Source organism: Phycodurus eques, chromosome 14 (genome assembly GCF_024500275.1).
Source record: "Phycodurus eques isolate BA_2022a chromosome 14, UOR_Pequ_1.1, whole genome shotgun sequence".
NCBI lineage: Eukaryota > Metazoa > Chordata > Actinopteri > Syngnathiformes > Syngnathidae > Phycodurus > Phycodurus eques.
Window position 1 is genome coordinate 22228757 of NC_084538.1, and position 26506 is coordinate 22255262.

General features: G+C 42.5%; 1 protein-coding gene across 5 annotated transcripts in view; it reads right to left on the minus strand.

The window, feature by feature from the left end:
- nrxn3a (neurexin 3a) overlaps positions 1-26506 on the minus strand; it is a 199470-nt gene that overhangs the window by 136401 nt on the left and 36563 nt on the right. For all 5 annotated transcript variants that reach the window (XR_009769756.1, XM_061695537.1, XM_061695536.1 and 2 more), the window contains 2 exons: positions 20080-20100; positions 18885-18911 (listed from right to left, as the gene is read on the minus strand). Coding sequence is in view for 4 of the 5 variants with exons in the window: in XM_061695537.1 (XP_061551521.1) it covers positions 18885-18911; positions 20080-20100 (48 nt within the window). In the remaining variant the exon portion in view is untranslated. The remainder of the gene's footprint in view (positions 1-18884; positions 18912-20079; positions 20101-26506) is intronic.

Here is a 26506-nt window from a genome sequence, read left to right on the forward strand (position 1 = left end):
GACACTTTGAGGAACAGCTAGGGTCTGAAATTAGGCATGAACTATCAATTATTCCCCCCAAATTATATTTGATTTGAAGCAGTGATTTCAATGAGTAAATGTTAATTTGATAAATGTTTTCTTATTAGTATATACTACTATATACTCAATGTTTGTATTAAACCAACATGACACAATTCTGTGGATATAGTTTACAAGAAGATATTAATTTGCGCTTTCATTTTTGGAGTGAATCAGGCACCATGGCAATGTTTTGTCCCCCTGGCTGACAAAAACTGACAAAGCAATACTACTACTACTACTAATAATAATAGTAATAATAGTAATAATAGTAATAATAATAAGAAGGAGAAGCAGAATCATAATTGTAATCATAATCAGAATGACCTGGATTAATATTGTGCCTTTCAGTATAGAAAATGGTTAAATTGAGGTGAAATGTGTAGCACTCTACTTGTAATCTCATGAAAAGCCAATCTAAAATGTATCTTTGAAGACACTGAGCAAATTGGTGCCTTATATGCAAAAGCAGATTTTTATTGTATATTTAGAATGCTTTTTTTCCCCAAAAGTAAAAAAAAAACAACAACAAAAAAACATATAGTGCCCAATGTATTGTTAAATGTTGATTCTAGAGAGTGGTCTTGAGGGCTTGTTTTCTTGCGAGATGCTTCATTTGGGTTAGTTTCCTTGACCATCATGTTTTTTTAAATTTTCTATCTACCTTATTTTTATTTCTAATTTAATTTATTACTCAATATAGTCGTTCAAGGAGAAGTTGAACTCACACCATCATTCATTCATTTCATTCCCAAATTTGTGGGATGGTTTTGAGCCACATCATCAAATAAAGGACAGGCATAGACGTGACCACTCTGTTTACTAATTAATTATTGGACGGCACTGTTTTTTTTTTTTGGATACTTTACCATTGACATGCAACGAAGGATTACCATACCAAACTAAAACAAATTGTTTGCCTACTTCAGTTGAGTTAAAACTGCTGTTAAGAAAACATCCACACTAATATGTTGATTTTTAAGTCACCTTATGTTTTTGGGTACATATAAACCACTCAGGGAGGTGTTGATATATCTTAAAAGGACACATATCTAATTCTATATTGTATGAATTATCCCTCCAAAAACATAAACAGTGGACTCTTTCATTTTACAGTATTTCCTTTTAATATTACAGATGTTTTTTGATATCTCAACTTAATAAATTGACAGAAAGTTGAAATGTTCATCTTGTTTCATCTTATCATCTTTTGATGTCAAAACAAAATGTTTTCACTCTATAGCAAAATAAAGGGGCAACACAGTGGACGACTGGTTAGCACATCTGCCTCACAGTTCTGAGGACCCAGGTTCAAATCCGGCCTCGCCTGTGTGGAATTTGCATTTTCTCCTGGTGCCTGTGTGGGTTTTAGCCTGCATATGCTACCCTTGAGTCAAATTCTTCATAACTTTAATTTTACGCAGATGACACACAGTTATATCGAGCAGTGTCTCCAGATGACTACAGTTCAATTACGGTGTTGTGTCACTGTCTAAAACAGATTAATAATAACTGGATGAGCCAAAATTTGCTTCAATTAAACCACAACAAAACTGAGATATTTTTTTTTGGCAATAAAGAAAAGAGGATTGCTGTTAGTAAATACCTGGAGTCACTCTCTTTAAAAACCAAAGACAAAGTCCGAAACCTTGGTGTTCTGATAGATTTGACCTGACTTTCAACAGTCATATCAAATCAATTACTCAAACTGCCTTCTACTATCTGAAGAACATATCCAGAGTGAAGGCTTGCATGTGTCAAGCAGACCAGGAGAAGCTCATCCATGCTTTTATCTCAAGTAGACTTGACTATTGTAATGATCTTCTGACTGGACTCCCCAAAAAGAGCATTAAACAGCTGCAGCTCATTCAGAATCCTGCAGCTCGGGTTCTGACCAGAACAAAACTGTCAGAGCATATTACTCCAATTCTAAAGTATTTACACTGGCTTACAGTCATCTTAAGAATAGTTAAGTAGTTAATATTTTCAAGTTCTGCTACTGGTCTATAAATGACTAAATGGTTTAGGTCCTGAATACATGAATGAAATGCTAATGGTATATAAACCCAGTAGGGCTCTGAGATCAACAGACTCAGGTCAAATAGTTGCGCACAGAGTCCAAAGCAAACATGGTGAAGCAGCATTTAGCTATTTTGCTGCACACAAATGGAATAAGTTGCCAACAGAAGTGACCTCAGCCCCAAGTGTGCATGTTTTTAAGTCCAGGTTAAGAACTCTTCTTTTTTCCCATGCTTTCTAGAGCATTTCCACTTTTAAATGATATTTCTTGCATTGTATGCTGTTTTAATTGTATTTCTTTTCTCTTTGTTTTGTTTATAAATGTTTATAAGATGTTTTTTTAAAATTTGTTTTTAAATGTTTTTAATCATGTAAAGCACTTGTGTATGAAATGCTCTATATAAATAAGTTTGCTTTGCTTTTTTTCCGGGTACTCCGCTTTTCTCCCACATCCCAAAAACATGCATGGTAGGTTAATTGAAGACTCTAAAATTCCCTGTAGGTGTGCTTGTGGGTGCGAATGGTTGTTTGTTTATATGTGCCCTGCAGTTGGCTTGCGACCAGTTCAGGGTCCACCCCGCCTTTCGCCCAAAGACAGCTGGGATAGACTCCAGCACGCCTGCGGCCCAAGTGAGGATAAGCGGTGTAGAAAATGGATGGATGGATGGCAAATAAAGGAATTGGCCTCTCTGTTCCAATTTGTTTGTAGGTTAGTCCATGCAGGCAATATGTGACATAAAGGCAACTCTAATGCATAAGTATAAAGTATATGCTCAAAGAAACATACAGATCACAATGAGGAGAGGGACAAGCTATGGCAGAGGGAACCAGTGAAGAGAATGATTTGTGTGGGCTTTGCCCGCTCTGCTGTGTCTGGCTCTGTTGTTTATATGATGCCACTGCTGGTTTTTGGCACACGATCCGTGCTAGCACAGAGCACCACACAATATGGCATTTCTTTCATAGAGTGGGTGTGAGAAGCTAACCAAGCATGGGCTTCATGTAGCACACTAAAAAGTGCGTTGTCTCAAAACCGTCTTAATGAGTTGATGAATTTCTTCCAAAAATCTGGAAACAAACATTTTTAAAACAGACAGATAAATGTGATATACTCAGAGGTGTGTCACAATATTTATTTTCAAGACTGGGGAGTTGTTTCTGTGACCAGATGGTAGCATAGAGACTTGGAAAGCATTCATGGTGTATGGGTGTTACAGAATTACATAGCTTACATTGCAGATCTTCAGTATCTATCTATCTATCTATCTATCTATCTATCTATCTATCTATCTATCTATCTATCTATCTATCTATCTATCTATCTATCTATCTATCTATCTATCTATCTATCTATCTATCTATCTATCTACAGTACTTGCACAGAGAAAAATGATGAAAGACCCTGAATTAATTCACCAGCTTATTTACTGTATTTTCTTTGGCGTCAATTTAACCCCTATTATTTCGAAATAGATGAGTGATGTTTTTGTTTGCTTCATACTGACTGACTTTTCCTAATGTAATGGGTACAACTGGGTAAACATAAAATTAAGCTGTTTTCAATGTCCTGTCCAAGTTGTCAGGGGCGTTGAACAGACACACACACACACACACATCGCAAAATACCTGGTAAGCTATCATTTGACTTCTTCGTTTTAACCTGCTGTCCATGCTTCTTTCCGTTGATGTGATCGACGGAGCGCGTTCTCCCTCCAGATCCGTACTTCACATCCTGATGCCACAAGATGCAGCGTGCCTTCCCAAGTTCTTTAATCTTTCTAATATTTTCGTGAAGGTATTCATTTCTGATTTTTAATTCCAGCCAGCGGCAAATCCACGGATTCTTGATCCCGTTATCTTCATCAAGCTTCTTTGCAATGTCGGTCTCGCCTGCGTCAGAGTTTGGTCCACATTGTCGGTAGTAAGTTGGATTTGTTTCTGGTGAGGTTTCTACGCTGCCAAGGGTACTCTCTTTCACCGATTATGTTCATAACCTTTATGGACAAAATTTCTCGGCGCAGCCAAGGCGTTGAGGTTTCCAAAATCCCTCTATAGGGTGATGTATGTATGGATGGTTTATGTTTTAGATATATATGTAATTTGCAATACTATAAAAGCCTTTTTTCTATATTTACGTTAATCAGTGAGAATTTAGCAGCTCTGCATATTTTTCAATAGTCGCATAACAGGTATTCAACGCGTACAAGGGGTCTGTGTTTCTTTTCTTATTCTTAATGCAGGATTTACATAAACTTGAGCACAAATTTAAATTCTTATTATTTTCATGAGGTTTAAATTGCTGGCATCAAAAGAGTGATCGACCCCAAGGATAAAAGATTTTAGCAAATTTGAAAGGAACAGGATGGCTAATGTATTGATAAAAAAAAACATTAAATTGTATTCTTTTAATAAGATGCTACTTGTGAATACAGTGTATGGTATATGTTGTTATATTTAGGAAATAAAATATTGTATAGGGTGTTAAAATTAAATAAACATTATATCACCATTTAATCAACAGTAACAAGACATACCAATGCTGTGCATCTATTCTTCCATATATTAAAGTGTGCTGACATTATGAGCACCAACCACCAACTCATATTATCCTTCACTAGTTAGGTTTCCCAAATGATAATCAGGGTAAATCCCCCTGGTCCTCTTCTCTCCTGTCCAGGAATGTTGCCAACATGAGGACCACTTTTGGCAATGTTTTTTTTTTTTTTTTTTTTTTTTTTTACTAGGGCTCAGAAAATCCATCCATCCATCCATCCATTTTCTACCGCTTATCCGAGGTCGGGTCGCGGAGGCAGTAGCTTTAGCAGGGACGTCCAGACTTCCCTCTCCCCAGCCACTTCATCCAGCTCTTCCGGGGGGATCCCGAGGCGTTCCCAGGCCAGCCGAAGGATGTAGTCTCTCCAGCGTGTCCTGGGTCGTCCCTGGGGTCCCTCCCGGGTGGACGTGCCCGGAACACCTCACCAGGGAGGTGTCCGGGAGGCATCCGATTCAGATGCCCCAGCCACCTCATCTGGCTCCTCTCGATGAACGGGACCGAATAGCCCGTATCAGGGGGTTCGGTACCCCATACTCTCGAAGCACCCCCCACAGGAAACCCCGAGGGACACAGTCGAACGCCTTCCCCAAGTCCACAAAACACATGTAGACTGGTTGGGCGAACTCCCATGCGCCCTCAAGGACCCTGCTAGGAGTGTAGAGCTGGTCCACTGTTCCACGGCCAGGACGAAAACCACACTGCTCCTCCTGAATCTGAGATTCGACTTCCCGATGGACCCTCCTCTCCAGCACCTCTGAATAGACCTTACCAGGGAGGCTGAGGAGTGTGATCCCCCTGTAGTTGGAACACACCCTCCGGTCCCCCTTTTTAAAAAGGGGGACCACCACCCCAGTCTGCCAATCCAGAGGCACTGTCCCCGCGATGTTGCAGAGGTGTGTCAACCAGGACAGCCCTACAACATGCAGAGCCTTGAGGAACTCCGGGCGAATCTCATCCACCCCCGGGACCCTGGCACCAAGAAGCTTTCTAACCACCTCGGTGACCTCAACCCCAGACATAGGAGACCCTGCCTCAGAGAACCCAGACTCTGCTCCCTCATGGGAAGGCGTGTCGGTGGAATTGAGGAGGTCTTTGAAGTATTCTCCCCACCGCTGCTGACCTCGACGTCCCGAGTCGAGGTCAGCAGCGCCCCATCCCCACTATAAACAGTGTTGATGGTGCACTGCTTCCCCCTCCTGAGACGTCGGAATTTGGACCAGAATTTGCTCGAAGCCGTAAGTCTTTCTCCATGGCCTCAACGAACTCCTCCCATGCCCGAGTTTTTGCTTCAGTGACCACCAAAGCTGCTTTCCGCTTGGCCAGCCGGTACCCATCAGCTGCCTCAGGAGTCCCACAGGCCAAAAAGGCTTCTTCAGCTTGACGGCATCCCTCACCGTTGGTGTCCACCAACCGGTTCGGAGATTGCCGCCAAGATAGGCACCAACCAACTAACGGCCACAGCTCCGGTCGGCCGCCTCAGTAATGGAGGCACAGAACATGGTCCACTTGGACTCGATATCCCCCGCCTCCCCCGGAACATGAGCAAAGGAGGTGGGAGTTGAAACTCCTTCTGACAGGGGATTCCACCAGACGTTCCGAGCAGACCGTCACAATACGTTTGGGCCTGCCACGTCGGACCGGCATCTTCCCCCACCATCGGAGCCAACTCACCACCAGGTGGTGATCAGTTGAGAGCTCCGCCCCTCTCTTCACCCGAGTCTCCAAGACATGCGGCCGCAAGTCCGATGACACGACCACAAAGTCGATCATCGAACTGCGACCTTGGGTGTCCTGGTGCCAAGTACACTTATGCTTGAACATGGTGTTTGTTATGGACAAGCCGTGATGAGCATGGAAGTCCAATAACAGAACACCGCTCGGGTTCTGATCTGGGGGGGGCCGTTCCTCCCAATCACGCCCTTCCAGGTCTCACTGTCATTGCCCATGTGAGCATTGAAGTCCCCCAGCAGAACAATAGAGTCCCCAGCAGGCGCGCTCACCAGCACCCCCTCCAAGGACTCCAAAAAGGGTGGGTACTCTGAACTGCTGTTTGGTGCATAGGCACAAACAACAGTCAGGACCCACCCCCCCACCCGAAGGCGGAGGGAGGCTACCCTCTCGTCCACCGGGGTGAACCCCAACGTACAGGTGCCGAGCTGGGGAGCAATAAGTATAGCCACACCTGCTCGCGCCTCTCACCGTGGACAACTCCAGAGTGGAAGAGAATCCAACCCCTATCGAAAGGACTGGTACCAGAGCCCAAGCTGTGTGTGGAGGCGAGTCCAACTATATCTAGTCGGAACTTCTCGACCTCACACACCAGCTCGGGCTCCTTCCCTGCCAGAGAGGTGACATTCCACGTCCCTAGAGCTTCTTCTGTAGCCGGGGATCGGCTCGCCACGTCCACCGCCCAGCTCACACTGCACCCGACCCCTATGACCCCTCCCCCAGGTGGTGAGCCCATGGGAAGGGGGACCCACGTTACCCTTTCGGGCTGTGCCCGACCGGGCCCCATGGGTACAGGCCCGGCCACCAGGCGCTCTCCTTCGAGCCCCACCAGGCCTGGCTCCAGAGGGGGGCCTCGGTGACCCGCGTCCGGGCAAGGGAAACCTGAGTCCATAATTTGTCTTCTTCAAAAGGGGTCTTTGAGCCGTGCTTTGTCTGGTCCTCTACCTAGGACCTGTTTGCCATGGGTGACCCTACCAGGGGCGTGAAGCCCCAGACAACTTAGCACCTAGGATCATTGGGACACGCAAACCCCTCCACCACGATAAGGTGACGGCTGAAGGAGGCTCAGAAAAGTCATCACATATAACAACAATGAAGCTAAGTCGGCAACACTGAAGACACAAGCCGTTGTTTTTGGTCGCTGGTACCACCCACACACATGCACATCAAAATAAAAGCATCACATACAGGATTTTATTAATTTTGACTTCATAAAGACAGAGGCGAGAAGTGGCCCATACTTTGCCCTGGTCTGGTATACTCTAGGCATACAGACATTGTCATCATACTGTACATCATAGAATACATTAAATGACTAAAAATAGATCTCTTTCCAATTTTAGGTCAATCAGTGAGATTTTATGATAATCTACATAATTCTTTACAGTCGTGTAAAAAGTACACTATTCTGTATGTACAGGGGAGTCTGTGGTTGTTTACAACACAACCTGGAGCTGAACAGGCTCAAGACGGTAGAGATGATTGTCACCACAGATGCCCCTTATGCTGTCCAACTTCCCTGTGTCAACCATCGAGACCTGGGAATTGCTGGGAATTACAGTTTCTCAGGTTGGCCTGAAGTGGGAGACCAACATCAACTCCATCCTCAAAAAGGCCCATCAGAGGATGTACTTCCTGCGGCTTGCGAGGAAGCACAGCCTGCCACAGGAGCTGTTGAGGCAATTCTACACAGTAGTCTTTGAATCGGTTCTGTGTTCATCCATCACAGTCTGGTTTAGTGCTGCCACAAAGAAGGACGAAATCAGACTACAACAGACACGCAAGGCTGCCGAAAAAATTATCGGCACCGACCTACACACTCTTGAGGATTTGCACGCTGCCAGGACTAAAACAAGGGTGGGTATGCAAAATCCTCTTGGACCCTCCACATCCTGGTCACCACCTGTTCCATCTCCTTCCATCAGGTAGGAGCTATCAAACATCCATCCATCCATTTTCTGAACCGCTTCTCCTCACTAGGGTCGCGGGCGTGCTGGAGCCTATCCCAGCTGTCATCGGGCAGGAGGCGGGGTACACCCTGAACTGGTTTCCAGCCAATCGCAGGGCACATACAAACAAACAACTCACATTCACACCTACGGGCAATTTAGAGTCTCCAATTGATGCATGTTTTTAGGATGTGGGAGGAAACCGGAGTGCCCGGAGACAACCCATGCAGGGTCGGGGAGAACATGCAAACTCCACACAGGCGGGGCCAGGATTGAACCCAGGTCCTCAGAACTGTGAGGCTGACGCTCTAACCAGTCGACCAGCTATCAAACAATACAAACTAAAACCAGCAGACATTCCAACTGCTTCTTTCCTCTTGCCATTAACCTCTTAAACAGTTATCATATTTTCCGCACTATAAGGCGCACTTAAAAGCCTTTAATTTTCTCAAAAACTGACCGTGCTCCTTTTAACTCACTGAGTTCCAAAATCTGTAAAAATGTTGTTGTGCAATTTTGGTGAGCGCCCCGCTTGATTGACTGTCAGACTATTTCCCACCGACATAGGGACATAATACGTACACTACGTACGCTGGCAGCGATAAACCAATTAGAGAACATTACGTAAAGCTACGTACAGTACGTACGCTTACGTCCGCCACGCCTCCAGTAGGTATACTGCATTTCCGGTATGCTACAAAACATTTGTTTGGCTAAGGACCCCCGAAAATGGCATCAGCAAAGAGACATGCTTACGAGGCAAACTACAGGCTATCAGTTACGCGGTTGTAAATGGGAATAGAGCAGCCACGAGAGAATTCAAAATCAAGCACAAGAACAGCGTCTCTACAGTCACCATTTGACTGAAGGCAATAACGATAGCACAAGACATGAAGATCGAACACTTTCAAGGAGGTCCATCTTGGTGCTTTCGTTTTATGAAAAGGCACCATCTCACCATCCGCGCAAGGACTACCGTGGCACACCAACTGCCAGCGAACTCCAACCGCTGGACATTGGTGAAAACAGGGCGTTCTAAGTGAAGTTGCGAGCGGCGTGGGAGTGATGGATGAGAGACGGTGAACACACCTTTACTAAGACTGGGAGGCAGCGCTGGGCGAGTTACGCCACCATATGTGAATAGATTGTGGATGTCTGGGCTAAGGTATCTGCTTTGACTGTTGTCCGAGGCTTCGCGAAAGCTGGCATCATTGCCGAACAGCCACCCGGCAACGAGACTGACTCCGACAATGACGAGAGGGAACCTGGCATGTTTCATGGCGAAATTGTCCAGCTGTTCAATTCAGATACAGAAGATGAGGACTTCGATGGATTTGTGACAAAAGATTTATCAAAAAATAATGTGAGTGTATTTTTAAATACATAGTAGAATAAAGTTCAACCAAACTCACTGTTTTGCTTCCGTTACCTTGTTTTAGCATGCGCGAATAATACGGTGCGCCTTATGTATGGCTTAAGTGCAGAAATAGACCCCGTAATTGAGACTGCACCTTACAATCCGCTGCGCCTCATGGTACGGAAAATACGGTACGGTAATTTATAATTTCCTTGCAACATGCTGCCACATTTGCACATCTCTGTCAGGACATTATTCGTGCACTCACTTTTTTATCACGCTGCACTATTTGTATACTGTTTTTGATTACTGCTGGCCACTCATGTATGACAATTCTCTGGACCATTTGCACAAACGTCACTGTATCACTGTGCTCTAAATTGCTTGAGGACAGAATCATTTTCACAATGCAGTTATGTCCCTATCACCACGTGTTTCTTGTAACAACCGATTCTGATTCTGAGATCAAGCTCTTAATGAAAGCCAAGACGTGTGAGTTTCACGCCGCCAATACTACATTTCTAGGCTATATCATTGGTAAGGGGGAATTGCATTTGGATCCAGCTCAGGAAACATCTGTTTCTAAGTGGCCTAAACCTATTAATTGCAAGCTGTTGCCCCTGTTACCACTATTCCAACCTCTGTTTTCATTCATCCCTGACCCTTCCTGACATTTTGTTTGAAGGTGCATGCCTCTGAGGCACCGTGCTGTTCCAACGGATACCTCAAGACATTAAGATGCACCCATGTGCATTCTTCTCCCGCAGACGGTCGCCAGCAGAGCACAAGCACATTGTCAGAGAACTCTTAGTGGTAAAATTGGCCCTGGAGGAGTGGTGCCATCTGTTGGAGGGAGCAGAACACCACCTTGAGTACCGCCATTGTCCCAAGAGACTGAATTCGAGACAAGCTAGGTGGGCTCAGATTTTTGGGTCTTTTAGATTCACATTATTTTACCTTCCTGGGTCCAGAAACGTGAAGCCTGATGCCCTGTCCCACCAGTTTCCTGTCAGTAAGGCCAAAGTGGATCCAGAGCCCATCCTCTCAACTTCCGGTCAACCATTCATAACCTGGGAGATTGGGTTGCTGGTCAAGAGCACTAAGGGTGAGCAACCTGACCCCAGAGAAGGGTCTCAAAAGTGTTTGTTTGTTTCCGTCTCTGTTCACTCCCAGATCCTGGAGAGAGCTCAATATTCCCCCACAGGACATGCCACCCAGGGATCTATAGAACACTAGCTGTCCGTCCACAATTTTGGAACCCAACCATGGAGGCAGACATTCGGTCTTTCGTCATTGCTTGCACAGTGTGTGCTCAAAACAAGACTCCTACCAAGCCCAGCTCTGGATCCCTCTGCCTGTTTACCCATCCTCAGCCCCCTCTCATCTCACATTGCCCTAGAATTATTTACTGGTCTTCTTCCATCCAAGAGCAACATAGCCAAACTTACAGTTGTGGATAAATTCTCCAGAGCTGCCCACAATACTGTATGTCTCCAACTGGGGCCCACAGTTTACATCCCTGGTCTGGAAGGCCTTCTGTTCAAACCTGGGCCTTTGGTTAAGCTGTTCCTCCAGTTACCACCCTCAGACAAATAATGAGACTGAGCGCACCAACCAATACCTGGAAACTGTCCCTCATACCATGTTCCATGCTAGCCCTCTACAAGCAGTACCCAGTTAGCGTGGATCAAGTATCCCCACAACACTGCCTAGTGTCTCCTTCATGATGTCAGCCTTCCAATGCTCTCTGGAATGCCACGCTCCTCTGTTTCTCTGCTGGCAGAAGTAGCTAGATGACCCATCCATCCAGTTCCAGATATACTGGTGGATGACCACTTGCTGCCTTACTCCATGCCTGAACTAATTCCCAAGCTCAAGCCAAGCATCATCGCACTCCTGCAACTGCCTATCCAAAAGGTCTGGGTCAGTGCTAGAAGCTGTCATTGGCCACTATGAGATTGATAAACAAGTGATAAACAATTGTGCCATTCTACTCAAAGTCCTAACTACCCTGCACATTCAGCCCACCCTCCATGTGTCCCAGATTAACTAATTCTCCCCCAGCCCAGTATCCCAGCCAACAATTTACCCTACCTCTGCACCAGATGGTCCATCTTCTTCTGGATGTTTGTCACCGGGGCCGGGGCTGCCAGTACCTGCTTGACTGGGCAGATTATGGAGCTGAGATGTACAGCTAGATTACTCAGGAGCAAATACTGGATGGGTCGCTCATCAGGGACTTCCACTATTGACAGCTTAGCCCAAATTGTGCAGAAGCTGGTGTCCATAACCAGTCCCAAACGCTGTACGCCGTCAGATCGACTTACACTGTCCCAGAGTCAGTGACTGCAACCATCACACCGAATTTATGGAAAGTTCATATTAATTCACTGTAATAAATGTTTTTATTTTCCTTCAATATTTTTCAAGACAGCTAATACATGTATGGTCAAATCAGTTTTGCAATGACAAGAATGTGTTATATTTTCTTGGACTTCTTCAGGGGTTTTATTTTTAAGTTATTTAAAATGTATGTAGGTCTTTGGTATCCATCAGCCATGAAGGTAGATCTTGAAAAGCGTGTCTCACATATTTGCTTATTTTCTAGAGCAATAAACTCTTCCAGCCAAATACAGTATTTCATAAGACTGTGCAAAGTTATTAAACATAATTAGCATAATAAACAAATATCACTGAATAAGTAACAACTCTGAGTTTGTCTCAGCTTTTAAGAATGGATAGCAAGGTAACACAACAACTTTTGCAGCGGAGTGATTTAAAGTTTTATGGCTGAAATAAAATCTGGGCGGTTTAAATCTTGGTGATTTATATTGCAGTGATGACTTCTTTTTTTAGTTTTTTTTAACATAAATTGTGGTTTTCCTCAGAATACGGCATCTTTGGAAAATATAAAGATTTTGGACATGGATCAAATTGAATATTCATTTTGGATCATATTGCTTGCACTTTTATCTGCAACTTAAGTACTGTCATCATTTTCAGTTTCAAAGGTTGGATAGTCCATCCATCTATTTTCAACACCGCTTATCCTGGTTAGGGTCGTGGGGCGCTGGAGCCTATCCCAGCGGACTTCGGGCGAAAGGCGGACTACACCCTGAACTGGTCGCCAGTCAGTCGCAGGGCACATATAGACACAGAAAACCATTCACACTCAAATTCACACCGTCACTGAGTGGGAACTGAACCCACTCTGCCCGCACCAAAGTCAGGCGAGTGTAAGGTTGGATAGTGTGCTTCCTAATTCCAAATCCATTGGTCAAGGCGAACAAATACCACTGCTAAATGTGCTGGAACAGTTTTGCTGTGAAAGAGGGGAGTTTGAAATACTCCCTCTGCTTATTTAATCTGTGAATCATATCCATCCATCCATTTTCTGAGCCGCTTCTCCTCACTGGGGTCGCGGGCATGCTGGTGCCTATCCCAGCTGTCATCGGGCAGGAGGCGGGGTACACCCTGAACTGGTTGCCAGCCAATCGCAGGGCACATACAAACAAACAACTCACATTCACAGCTACGGGCAATTTAGAGTCTCCAATTAATGCATGTTTTTGGGATGTGGGAGGAAACCGGAGTGCCCGGAGAAAACCCACGCAGGCACGGGGAGAACATGCAAACTCCACACAGGCGGGACCGGGGATTGAACCCGGGTCCTCAGAACTGTGAGGCTGACGCTCTAACCAGTCGGCCACCGTGCCGCCTGTGAATCATATATTACCGTATTTTCACGACCATAGGGCGCAGTCTCAGTTATGGGGTCTATTTCTGTGTTTAACACATACATAAGGCGCCGGGTTCCCTCTCGTCATTGTCGGAGTCAGTCTCGTTGCCGGGGGGCTGTTCAGCAATGATGCCAGCTTTCGCGAAAGCTCGGACAACAGTCCAAGCAGATACCTTAGCCCAAGCATCCACAATCCATTCACATATGGTGGCGTAACTCGCTTGGCGTTGCCTCCCAGTCTTAGTTGCACTTGGTTTTTCACAACGGCTGTGAGATGGGCGCGCATGGAGTCACAGATCAACAGGGACGGTGACTCGTGGAAAAAAAACGTCCGGTCTCTTTACGTACACCTCACTCAGCCACTCTCTCATTTTCTCCTCGTCCATCCAGCCCTTTTGATTGGCCTTAACGATGACTTCGGCTGGAAACTTTTCTTTAGGCAGCGCCTTCCTCTTAAAAATCACCATAGGTGGCAGTTTCTGTCCATTACTATGGCAACCAAGCACAACAGTAAAAGCCGACTTCTTGTGCCCCGATGTGCGTATCGCTACCATGGTGGTCCCCTTCTTCTCTACAGTGTGGTGAGTGAGTGGCACCTCGTCCCTGTTGGTGATGTGGTTGGGCTGGATGTGTTTGTCGGCAATCTTTTTACTGCAGTAGGAGCAGAAGATGGCCAGCTTTTCCTTATAATCCACCGGAAGTTGCTGTGCAACGGTAGTCCTTGCCCAGATGGATAGATGGCGCTATTTCATTAAACGAAAGCACAACGATGGACCTCCTTGAAAATGTTCGATTTTCATTTCTTCTGCAAGCGTTATTGCCCTCAGTCGAATGGTGACTGTAGAGACGCTTCTCCCGCCACCTCGCCTTGCTTCCACGGAAACTCAGATTCGTCTTCTTGACTTGGCGAAGCTCGTTTTCCTGCTTCCTCCACTTGCGAACCATGGATTCGTTGATCTTGAATTCTCTCGCGGCTACTCGATTCCCATGTTCCTCCGCGTAACTGAGAAGCTTCCAGCTTAAACTGTGCTTCGTAAGCATGTCTCTTCGTAGGTGCCATTTTCGGGGGTCCTTAGCCAAACCAATGTTGTTTTGCACAATGCACACTACGGCCCTATATAACTACTGGGGGCGTGCCTTTAGCGTCCTCCTTCACGTGCACCCTACCCCTTTACGTCCGCATGCTGTACTCAGTCACGTCCGCCTTTCCTCTATATAAGCAGCGTGTCAGCAGGAAATTCTCCCAGTCAGTCAAGCGGAGCCCTCATCACACAACATTTATAGATTTTGGAACTCGGTGCACACATAAGGCGCGCCGCATTATCAGACGCCCCGTCCATTTTGGAGAAAATTTAAGACTTTTAAGTGCGCCTTATGGTCGTGAAAATACGGTCTGTGTGTGTATATATGACAACGTACCGTCGGGACTGAACAATGCATCCAAAAATAGTTTCTATTTGTCACTTAAACTTCCGTTGACAAAGTCTGTTAGTTCCAGAAGTGGCCGCAGTTGTTTACTGGCGCTGTGACTGGAGTCTGGAACATGCTATTTTTCGTACAGTATTCTTTTTGTTTTTGTCAAGCCGTTCGCCTTTGGCAACGGATTTAGCGCACACTCATTCCTCGTGCCTCATGAAAGTGACTCGCCTACGATGAGTATTGCACGTCAACGAAGCCATCATGACTAAGCACACTGGCATGGTAAATTTGGATAAAATGTGAAAATTTCCTACATTTTCAAGCTTTTTTTATATGTATTAACAATAATGTTGTACTCTACTAGGTGTTTTATACCATGAAAAAACCCTACAAAACAATTAACAACAAGCTTGGTCTCCGCCCCCCACCCCTGGGTCCACTGTCCCACGAGTTCCAAAATCCTATCTGCATCCTTGGTTTACAGAACTATAAATTTGGCTGCATTAAATAAAGTAAACGTGATTTCATTTTGAAGCAGCACAGTGGGGTAGGTTAGGTGAATTGAAGACTTAAATTGTCTCTAGATGTGCTTTCGAGTTGGTGCCGTGCATTAACTGGCAACCAGTCCAAGGTGCAGCCTAGACTACAAAGTCAGCTGGGAATGACTCCAGCTTGGCCGTGACCCAAATGAGGACAAAGTGGTGTAGAACACACAGAGGTGGGGGACTTAAGTCATGTTACTTGGACTCGAGTCGACTCGAGTCGCTGATTTTATGACTTGTGACTTGGTTGGCTACAACGCATGAAAGACTCAACTTTGACTTGGACTTGAACTACATGACTTGACAAGTCATACTGTCGATATGTGTTTTTTTTTTTTTTTTTGAAAGACAAATTATTTATTTTTGTCGTACGTGTCACCAGTCTGGCAACAAGGCCGGTACTTATAGGCTATGCCCCCCTATACGATGTGTACTTCATCTGTCTGACGCAGATAAACTAGCTAGGTTAGCTTCATATTAGCTCTCTAATAGCTGATCAAAAACTAACTAAACTTCACGTCAGTTATGCATTTACGTAAGTGAGAAGAGAAGACAAAGTGCTAGACAATATGGAGACTGCAATCTGAAAAATATATGATTAAACAACGGAGATAACAACTTTAGCTTAGACATATAAAAATAGAGCATAGAAAGACACACTGACACACTTTTCTCGTAGCAGTGTGGCTGCCATATTGGATGCAGCAGGTTTGCCCTTAAGCTAATGCAAGTAAATGAACCAAACTTCATAAAAAGTCAACCTACAAAATGCACAAAGTTAATTCCATTCACCCATTTACAAACACACATATATTTAGGAAAAGATTGGCGCCAAAAACAACATATCCATCCATCCATTTTCCGTACCACTTATCCTCACTAGTGTCGCGGGTGTGCTGGAGCCTATCCCAGCTGACTCTGGGCGAGGGGCGGGGTACACTCTGAACTGGTCGCCAGCCAATTGCAGGACACATAAACAAACAACCATTCGCACTCACAGACACTACTACGGGCAATTTTGAGTTTTCAATTAACCTACCCTGCATGTTTTTGGGATGTGGGAGGAAATATGCCAAAAAACAACATTTTTAAATCTGATGATGACACACATTTACTTCCACATACAATATATTTCAATATTTATCCTCACAGTAGGCGGCACGGTGGATGACTGGTTAGACAAATCTGTCTCACAGTTCTGAGGACCTGGATTCAAATCTGGCCTCGCCTGTATGGAGTTTGCATGTTCTCCCCGTGCCTGCGCTCGTGACCCTCGTGAGGATAAGCGGTATGGAATATGGATGGATGGATAGATCATCACAGTAACAATGTTAGATATATTGGTAGCTGTACGCACTCATGCAAACAAAAAGAAAAAATGCCTCTAAATAGTACTGCTACTACTAATACTAATACGACTAATAATAATGCTAATAATAATGATAGTATATATACATTTATTTTATACTCTTGTTAATTACATTTTTAGAGGTATAATTGTATTTTATGTGTGTTCAGTCAATTTTCAGAGCTGTAAATGTAGTTTTTTGTTTCATGATCAGTGAACATTTTTTTATTTTGACTCTAATATACAGTATGTTGTGACTGAGCAAGATTGCATGACTTGAATTACGACTTACGAAGGAAGTAATGACTTAACGTGCTTCAAATTTGGTGGCAATTCGACTTTCTTGAGTTTTTTCTTGCAGTAACTTGGGACTTGCTTGAGACTTGAAGGTTATGACTTTAGACTTGCTTGTGACTTGCACATATGTGCTGTACTTACTTCCATCTCTGAGAACACGAATGAATGGATGGATTTGTGTCACTGGTGTTGTAAGCTGCTGCAATGAGTTTCTGTGCAAAGACTCATTTTAAAATAAAAATACCAATGACACCAGATAAAAATGTAGTTTCATGTCATGATAATAATAATAATAATAATAATAATAATAATAATAAAAAGCATTGCTGTTGTATCAATTTACTATAAATGTAAAATATTCATTGTCCTGTTATGTTTTCTAAACTGCAAAGACATGAAACACTGGTGACTGTTTAGTTGAGGTGAGGAAAATGCAACAGAATTATTTTTTTGTAAAAGTGCCGTCCACTTGGATTTGTAAAAATATCTTTTGGCCCACTTCAATTAAGGTTGACTTAATTGCAAATTAAATCTTTCACTGAGAAGCCATTAGAGAAGAATAGCAACACAGACATGTAAACACATTAGACATCAAAGACATTATTGTATTTATAATGTGCTCCTAAACACTCACAGAGCAAGCGTTGCTTTTCATAAAGTCGAAAAAGGAAAGATTTTGAAAAAGCTGTACCTTTGCTTTTAGCTAGAAGAGCAGGTGGAGGTGAAGAGAGAACAGAGACCGCAGCCAGAGCCAAGACACACAGATGGGGAGAAGTAAAAATAAATTTATTGAGTCATCACATATATAATTTACTTTAGTGTTTATGAATACGTTTCATTAGGTACGTTTCATTCTCATGAGCAGTTAGTAGATTAGTAGTAGTAGAAACAACAAGGAGCGAAATATTCGAAAATAAAAGTAAACTTACTACAGGAAAAACAGTGGCTCTGTAGAACCATTAACACCATTGTTTGTCTCAAAACATTATTTTGCAAAATCATTGTCATTGAACAACATGCATCTTCGCATTTTCTGAATTTTATTTCTGAAAAAAAATATTTGTTGTTGGTTTTCTGATCAACAAAAGCCCCAAAAAAAGGAGATTCCTTATTTTTTATTGATCAACGGTGATATCTGGGTTTCTTCCATTACAGTGCATTTGTTTGTGCCCATATTGTATAATCTGCTCATGAGAACATACTTCATTAGCATCTAATGATATAGGGTACCAACAGTATTGCAATTGCACATCAAAAACCACTTCAAGCATGCAACCACATCAACCAACTACATATTAGAACATAATTTTGAGCGACAGAGCACACACTTTTAATACTTAGCTTCCCCACAAAAGGGGAGAAGTACCACATGATAAGAAGGCCTAATGTTCTTACTAAGTTTTACTCATTTTCTTTATTTTGTATGTGTATTAAAAAAAAATCAACGCCATTTTTATCATGGACCATGGACTCATATTTAATAATATGATATTTTTATTTCTTATCTGTTGATTTACCTGTGGTTATGAACCCAATTCTCTAACATTTATTTACTACTTACTAATATATGTTCTTATTGTTTAACGAGCAACAATCTATAACCGAACTCGGCAATTAACTAAGCATAACATACACTAACATAACATAACGTAAAGCAATGTAACATAACATAAATGTGCTCTGTTGCTGCCTTTAAAACCAAAAGACTGATTTGACTGCATTTCAACTTTGTAGGATAATGCAGCAAAGTATCAAAGTACTTATACTGTTCAAGTATCTACAAATTTATCACACCAGTATAACAACATGTAACATGTTACAGCAGTGAAACAAATTCTGTACATGACAGACAGAAGGTAAAGAGAGTCATACCTTGTTCTGCCATCATGTGTGCAAGGCCTTGAAAAGGTAAAAGGGAAAGAAAGGAAAAGAAGAAAGTGGAAGAGAACACTTGAGCACATTTCCAATACACTTTGGTATTGTGATGACATGATTCCCCAGAGAGGGAAAGCATGACATCAGGGCATGCTGACAGGTAACACAAAGCTTCCTTGAAGAAGTTTATTCTTCACAAGAAACAACTGATGTTTCAGAGTAAAACAAATCTCTTCATTCCTCACTTGTACTAACCTCTGTAATTAAACTGTAAAAGATATTATCTTGTCAAATGAAATAATTTCATTCTATTCTGCAGTGAAAATAGAGTTGGCAACAAATAATAACAAAGCCTTCATGAAAGGCTTTATAACATTGGTTATAAATGGATTATTAACACTGTTTATAATTTATGAACAATGAATGAACATTGATATTTAATAGGTAATTCATTAAGCGCGACCTACTGCTTGCCAAATAATGAGACTGCTGAGTTATAAATGCTAGCAGCTCTTGGTGAATATAGTGTCTGGCATTTCTAAGTTATAATGTTACATTTCAGACTGTTGGGTAGCAGAAAATATCTCACTAAAAACTACTCAAGTTGTATGTGAAAAAAAAGCATTGCAGATGACCTAGATAAATATGTCATTTAGCATTTGAGGTACATTATAGTCGATATAATGGTAAGAAACACTTAGGATAAATTATTTTCTCTAGTATTATCAATAAATACACTAGTTTATGTGATCTTTTAATGTACATTTTACATTCACAATGGGTGTCGCCATAGTCATAACAATAATGACTTTTAGAAGGGAGTTCCAGAGAGTGGGAGGAGCGAACGGAGGGTGCGCCAGGGGGTGTGTTGGAGTTGGAGGAGGAGCTCAATCACAGAGGGTGGAGCCAGGTTATGGAGGGCGATGTCGGTCAAGTGTAGGATATATATATATATATATATATATATATAAAGTTTAAGAACCACTGGACTATGGTAACTACGGTACTTTATAGGTTATACCTGTCTTCTTTTAGTGTTGTAACAATATTTTTCCACCGTTTGTTTTTTCAGTAAGTTACTATGAAGTAAAGATTCAAACATCGATTCATGCAAAACCTAAATATTAGATTCAAGATGCATAAATTCTTGTCATAAGAACCAGTATATCAACTTTTTTTCATTCCAACTCACCTGATGTTTTGCTGCTGACCTCTGCGACAACAACAACAAAAACAGAGACAAGGAAATGAAGGAAGAATTAGACACTCATGACTTGCATGTTGACTGTCATGCAAATACTGTAATAGCACTCTTCATGGGCCATACAAATGGCCAGCAGTGAGCACAACCATGTGTATGTTCTGTACCATGCAAAAAAAGACATTGTAGTCAAATCACAGTTCAATATTATTAGAGTGATAATAATGAAGGTGAAAATTCCCAGAGTGAAGAAATATAATTTTTTTAGACCCAGATCAGTAAACTTCCCCTTCTTTTTTTCATTAGTCTTTCAGTCCAGATAAATTCCCTCATGAATCAGAGTTTTTGACAATTCTGCTGACCATGTGGACGATAAAAACAAAATAAAGGGAAAACATCAAAGTTTAAGAGTTGAGCTGATTGTACAACCCACATTCCAATGAAGTTGGGATGTTGCGTTAAACATAAATAAAAACAGAATACAATGCTTTGCAAATCCTGTTCAACGTATATTTAATTGAATACACTACAAAGACAAGATATTTAATGTTCAAACTGATACAGTTTATTGTTTTTAGCAAATAATCATTAACTTGGAATTTTATGGCTGCAACACGTTCCAAAAAAGCTGGGACAGGTGAAAAAAAAAGACTGAGAAAGTTGAGGAATGCTGATCAACCACCTGTTTGGAACATCCCACATGGTGAACAGGCTAATTGGGAACAGGTGGGTGCCATGATTGGGTAAAAGGAGCTTCCCTGAATTGCTCAGTGATTCACAAGCAAAGATGGGGCGAGGTTCACCTCTTTGTGAACAAGTGCGTGAGAAAATAGTTGAACACTTTAAGGACAATGTTCCTCAACGTACAATTGCAAGGAATTTCGGGATTTCATCATCTACGGTCCATAATATCAGCAAAAGGTTCAGAGAATCTGTAGAAATCACTGCATGTAAGCGGCAAGGGCGAAAACCAACATTGAATGCCCGTGACCTTCGATCCCTCAGGCGGCACTGCATCAAAAGCAGACATCAATGTGTAAAGGATATCACCACATGGGCTCAGGAACACTTCAGAAAACCAACGTCAGTAAATACAGTTCGGCGCTACATCTGTAAGTGCAACTTGAAACTCTACTATGCAAAGCAAAAGCCATTTATCAACAACACCCAGAAATGCTGCCCGCTTTTCTGCGCCCGAGCTCATCTAAGATGGACTGATGCAAAGTGGAAAAGTGTTCTGTGGTCCGACGAGTCCACATTTCAAATTGTTTTTGGAAATTGTGGACATCGTGTCCTCCGGCCCAAAGAGGAAAAGAACCATCCGGACATCTGTGATGGTATGGGGCTGTGTTAGTGCCAATGGCATGGGTAACTTACACATCTGTGAAGGCACCATTAATGCAGAAAGTCACATACAGGTTTTGGAGATACATATGCTACCATCCATGCAACGTCTTTTCATGGACGCCCCTGCTTATTTCAGCAACACAATGCCAAACCACATTCTGCATGTGTTACAACAGCGTGGCTTCGTACTAAAAGAGTACAGGTACTACACTGGCCTGCTTGCAGTCCAGACCTGTCTGACATTGAAAATGTGTGGCGCATTATGAAACGTAAAATACGACAATGGAGACCCTGGACTGTTGAACAGCTGAAGCTGTACATCAAGCAAGAATGGGAAAGCATTCCACCTACAAAGCTTCAACAATTAATGTCCTCAGTTCCCAAACGTTTATTGAATGTTGTTAAAAGAAAAGGTGACGTAACACAATGGTAAACATGACCCTGTCTCAGCTTTTTTGGAGCGTGTTGCAGCCATAAAATTCTAAGTTAATGATTATTTGCCAAAAAAAATCAAGTTTATCAGTTTGAACATTAAATATCTTTTCTTTGTAGTGTATTCAATTAAATATAGGTTGAACATGATTTGCAAATCATTGTATTCTATTTTTATTTATGTTTAACGCAACGTCCCAACTTCATTGCAATAGGGGTTGTAATGTAATTAATTATACAGTAAATACAGACACTTAAGTTTGTTGTGACATAAAATAAAAACAATCAAAAGGACATTTATTTTCAGGCAAATCAAATTGCTTTAGTTTAACATAAATATAATTGATTTAAGATGCATTCAATTTCCTTGGCTGGGACTAATTGAGCATGTGTGACTGTTAACGTGAACACAACTAGATGGAAGTCAATCAGATATGCATTAACGAATAATTTATTTTAAAATGAGACCTTATGTAAGCAGTGCTCCGTCATTGAAATTACTTGATCAAATGGTCATCTTGGAGGGAAGTCTGTGTGTGTGTGTGTCTGTGTGTGTGTATGTGTGTTTGTGCGTGCATGCGTGCGTGCGTATATGAGGGTGCGTGCGTACGTGTGTTTGGGGGGGAGTGGGAGCGCGGTCTGCTCTGATGTCTTGACGAAAGATTATCCTCTCTTTTCGTGTAAGGGGTTCAGTGGTTTGGAAATTTCATCTGAATGATCTGGTTCACGACATGTACAAAGCCTTTGAAGTCTAACAGTTTCATTTATTCATTCATCTTCCATTGCGCTTATCCTTATTATTATTATTATTATTATTATTATTATTATGAACATTCATTCATTTTTCATACCGCTTATCCACACTAGGGTCACGGGCATGCTGGAGCCTATCCCAGCTGTCATCGGGCAGGAGGCGGGGTACACCCTGAACTGTTTGCCAGCCAATCGCAGGGCACATAGAAACAAACAACCATCCGCACTCACATTCACACCTACGGGCAATTTAGAGTGTCCAATTAATGTATGTTTTTGGAATGTGGGAGGAAACCGGAGTGCCTGGAGAAAACCCACACAGGCACGGGCAGAACATGCATACTCCACACAGGTGGGGCCGGGGTTGAACCCGGGTCCTCAGAACTGTGAGGCTGACGCTCTAACCAGTCTTCCACTGTGCCGCCACGTGTCCCGCCTGTGTGGAGTTTGCATGTTCTCCCCGTGCCTGCGTGGGTTTTCTCCGGGCACTCCGGTTTCTTCCCACATCCCAAAAAACATGCATAAATTGGAGACTCTAAATTGCCCGTAGGTGTGAATGTGAGTGCGAATGGTTGATTGTTTCTATGTGTCCTGCGATTGGTTGGCAACCAGTTCAGGGTGTACCCCGCCTCCTGCCCGATGATAGCTGGGATAGGCTCCAGCACGCCCGCAACCCTAGTGAGGAGAAGCGGCTCAGAAAATGGATGGATGAATTTGACACGTGAAGAATTATTTTATTTTTTTTGGAGGCGGGGTTGCAAATCTATTGAAAATTTAAAAAAACAAAGAAATCACATGGACATAACTATTCACAGCCTTTTTCATGAAGGTCACAATTGAGTTCAGGTGCATTTTTCATTGAACATCCGTGTTTCGACCAATTCATTCTTGATATTGTAAAGACGCACAGGTAACAGTGCATGTTAGAGCACAAACCAAGCATGATATCAAACAAATTGTCTGAAGAGACAGGACAGTCTCAAAACACAGATCAGGGGAATGGTACAGAAAAAATATCTGCTGCTTTGAAGATCCCAGTGAGTACATTTGCCTCCTTCATCAGTAGATGGAAGTTGTTCTGAACCACCATGATTCTTCCTTGAGCTTGCTGCTCATCTAAACTGAGTGGACGAGGGAGAAGTGTCTTAACAATTCTGAGACAGGGCGGTGACCAAGATGCTCAATCTGTCAGAACTCCAGTCTTCCTTTGAGAGAACCTTCTAGAAGGAAAACCATTTCTGCAGCAATCCACTAGTCAGGCATGTATGGTAGAGTGGCCACCCGGAACCCACTCCTGATTAAAAGGCACATGGCAGCACACCTGAATTTACCCAAAGGCAACTAAAGGACTATCGGATGTTCAGATGCAACCAGGCATCGCCCATCATCTGGTCAGTACCAAAGCTACAATTAAGTGTGATGGTGCCAGCATCATGCTGTGGCTATAGATCTATAGGAGATATATAGTTTATATATATATATGTATATATATATATATATATATATTTTTTTTTTTTTTTTTTTTACTAGTCAGGAGTGAGAGAAATATGAATGCACCAATGTACAGAGACTGCCGCGACCTGCTCCAAAGCACTCTTGACCTCAGACTGGGGTGACGGTTCATCTTTCAGGAGGACAACAACCTTAAACACACAGCCAAGATATCAAAGGAGTGGCGTCAGGATAACTCTGTGATTGTCTTTGATTGGCACAGCAAGAGCCCATGTTTGAATCAAATTGAACATCTCTGGAGAGATCTAAGTCACTGATGGTGTAGTGGTACACTCGCCTGACTTTGGTGTGGGCAGCGTGGGTTCAGTTCCCACTCAGTGAGGGTGTGAATGTGAGTGCGAATGGTCGTCCGTGTCTATATGTGCCCGGCGACTGACTGGCGACCAGTTCAGGGTGTAGTCTGCCTTTCGCCCGAAGTCAGCTGGGATAGGCTCCAGTGTCCTGTGACCCTAACCAGGATAAGCGGTGTTGAAAATGGATGAAATGGATGGAGAGATCTAAAAATAGCTGTGCACCGAAGTTTTACATCCGACCTGATGAAGCTCAAAGATAGGTGTGTCAAGCTTGTGAAGGGCCATACACAACCACACCAGCCTGGCACCTTGGCATGCTGGTCACAAGCCTACTCATCTGCTGGTCACTAGCCTGGTCACAAGGTATGGGAAATGTTCGTTTTGAGAACCGGTTCACAGTAATTAAATTCCTAGGAAGCAATTATTTGCTTGCCTGACGATTCCGCTTATGTCACAAATGACTGACGACGTCACACGGAAGAAGAATATTTTGATTCTTAACTTTTCCAACATGACGTCAAGGAAGAAACACTCAAAGGTTTGGCTATTATAAAACATGGAAAGATGATACTGCGGCTAGACATTTTGCGACACTTTATTTCTGAAAGAAGGACCATTCATAATGTGAAAGGAGTACAAGCATATGAAGCAGAATTTACCATGAAATAAGCAAACTCACATTAAGTAGAAAAAAGGCATCCAAGTACTTGATAACTTGGTGATAACCAGTAGCTACTGTATATGGCTGACTAAGCACAATGTTAATGAAAAGTCTGTTTTGACAGTTTTTCAATACATTTGACATTAATATTAGAAGTTAACTTGTGCTTACACGTACGTTATATGAGAGTTAATGTTAAAATATTACGTAAAACATGCGATTGGCTGGCGAGCAGTTCAGGGTGTACCCCGGCTCTCCCCTGAAGATAGCTTGGATAGGCTCCAGCACGCCCGCGACCCTAGTGAGGATAAGCGGTAAGAAACTGTGAAAATGTGTTTTGAAATTAGGAAAAAAATCTATTTTTGTTCATTGTGGTGTCACTTTAGGTCATTCTTTCCAAATTTAAGGTTGGTTTAGGGTTAGGGTTAGGTTACCCAACAAGGTCTCATGTCAATTTTTATTGATTTGCAGATTTCATTTTCAGAGTGACCATTTAGCGTTTGTTTTCTTGTCAGGACAGAATGTTTGGGAGCCACCTTTGTTGGGTTACTTTTGGACTGTGACTCGCTGAAGATTGCATGGTTTAGTGGTAAAGTGAACATTCAACCCACTGTTTGTTTGTTTGCTTGAGATAGTTTTATACTGTGCATTCCTTGTGTGCTTGTTTACTGTGTCGTTGTGTAGGTGCCTGGGACGAGCACTGTGGCGGTTTAGCCTGGTAGTGTACTACGTTATTTGCCCACTCATCAGGATATTTTGGAATAAGTACTTTTACTATTCACCAGTCGCAGCCACTTCTTAAAGTGCAATGAAAAAGTATTTGCACCCCTCCAAAATTCTTCTTTTTAAATTTGTTTACATATTTTTGCTACTTTAGTGTTTAACATTGTCAAACAAATTTAAATATACAAAGATACCCCAAGTGAATGATGTTGGTGATTATAATAATACTTTTTTATTAAGAAAAAAAAATGTTCAAAGCTACTTGGTCCTGTGAAAAAAAAATTCGTATTCCCTGATACCTAATATCTAATACCCTCAGCAGTGATAACTGAAGTCAAGTGTTTTCTATAACTGGCTATGAGTCCTTCACATCTCTGTGGAGATAGTTTGACCCACTGTTCATTGCAGAATTGTTTTAATTCAGCAGCAATTAAGGGTTTTTGAGCATACACGTCCTTTTTAAGGTCATGCTACAGCTTCAGATTTAAGTCCGGACTTTGACTAGGGCACTCCAAAAACTTAATTTTGTTTTTTAAGCCATTCAGAAGTTGTTGGTGTGCTTTGGGTCATTGTCCTGCTGCAGAACCCAAGTGCGCTTCAGCTTGAGGACACAAACGGAAGGCCGAATATTCTCTTTTAGGATTTTCTGGTAAAGAGCAGAATTCATGGTTCAATCAATCACAGCAAGTCATCCATG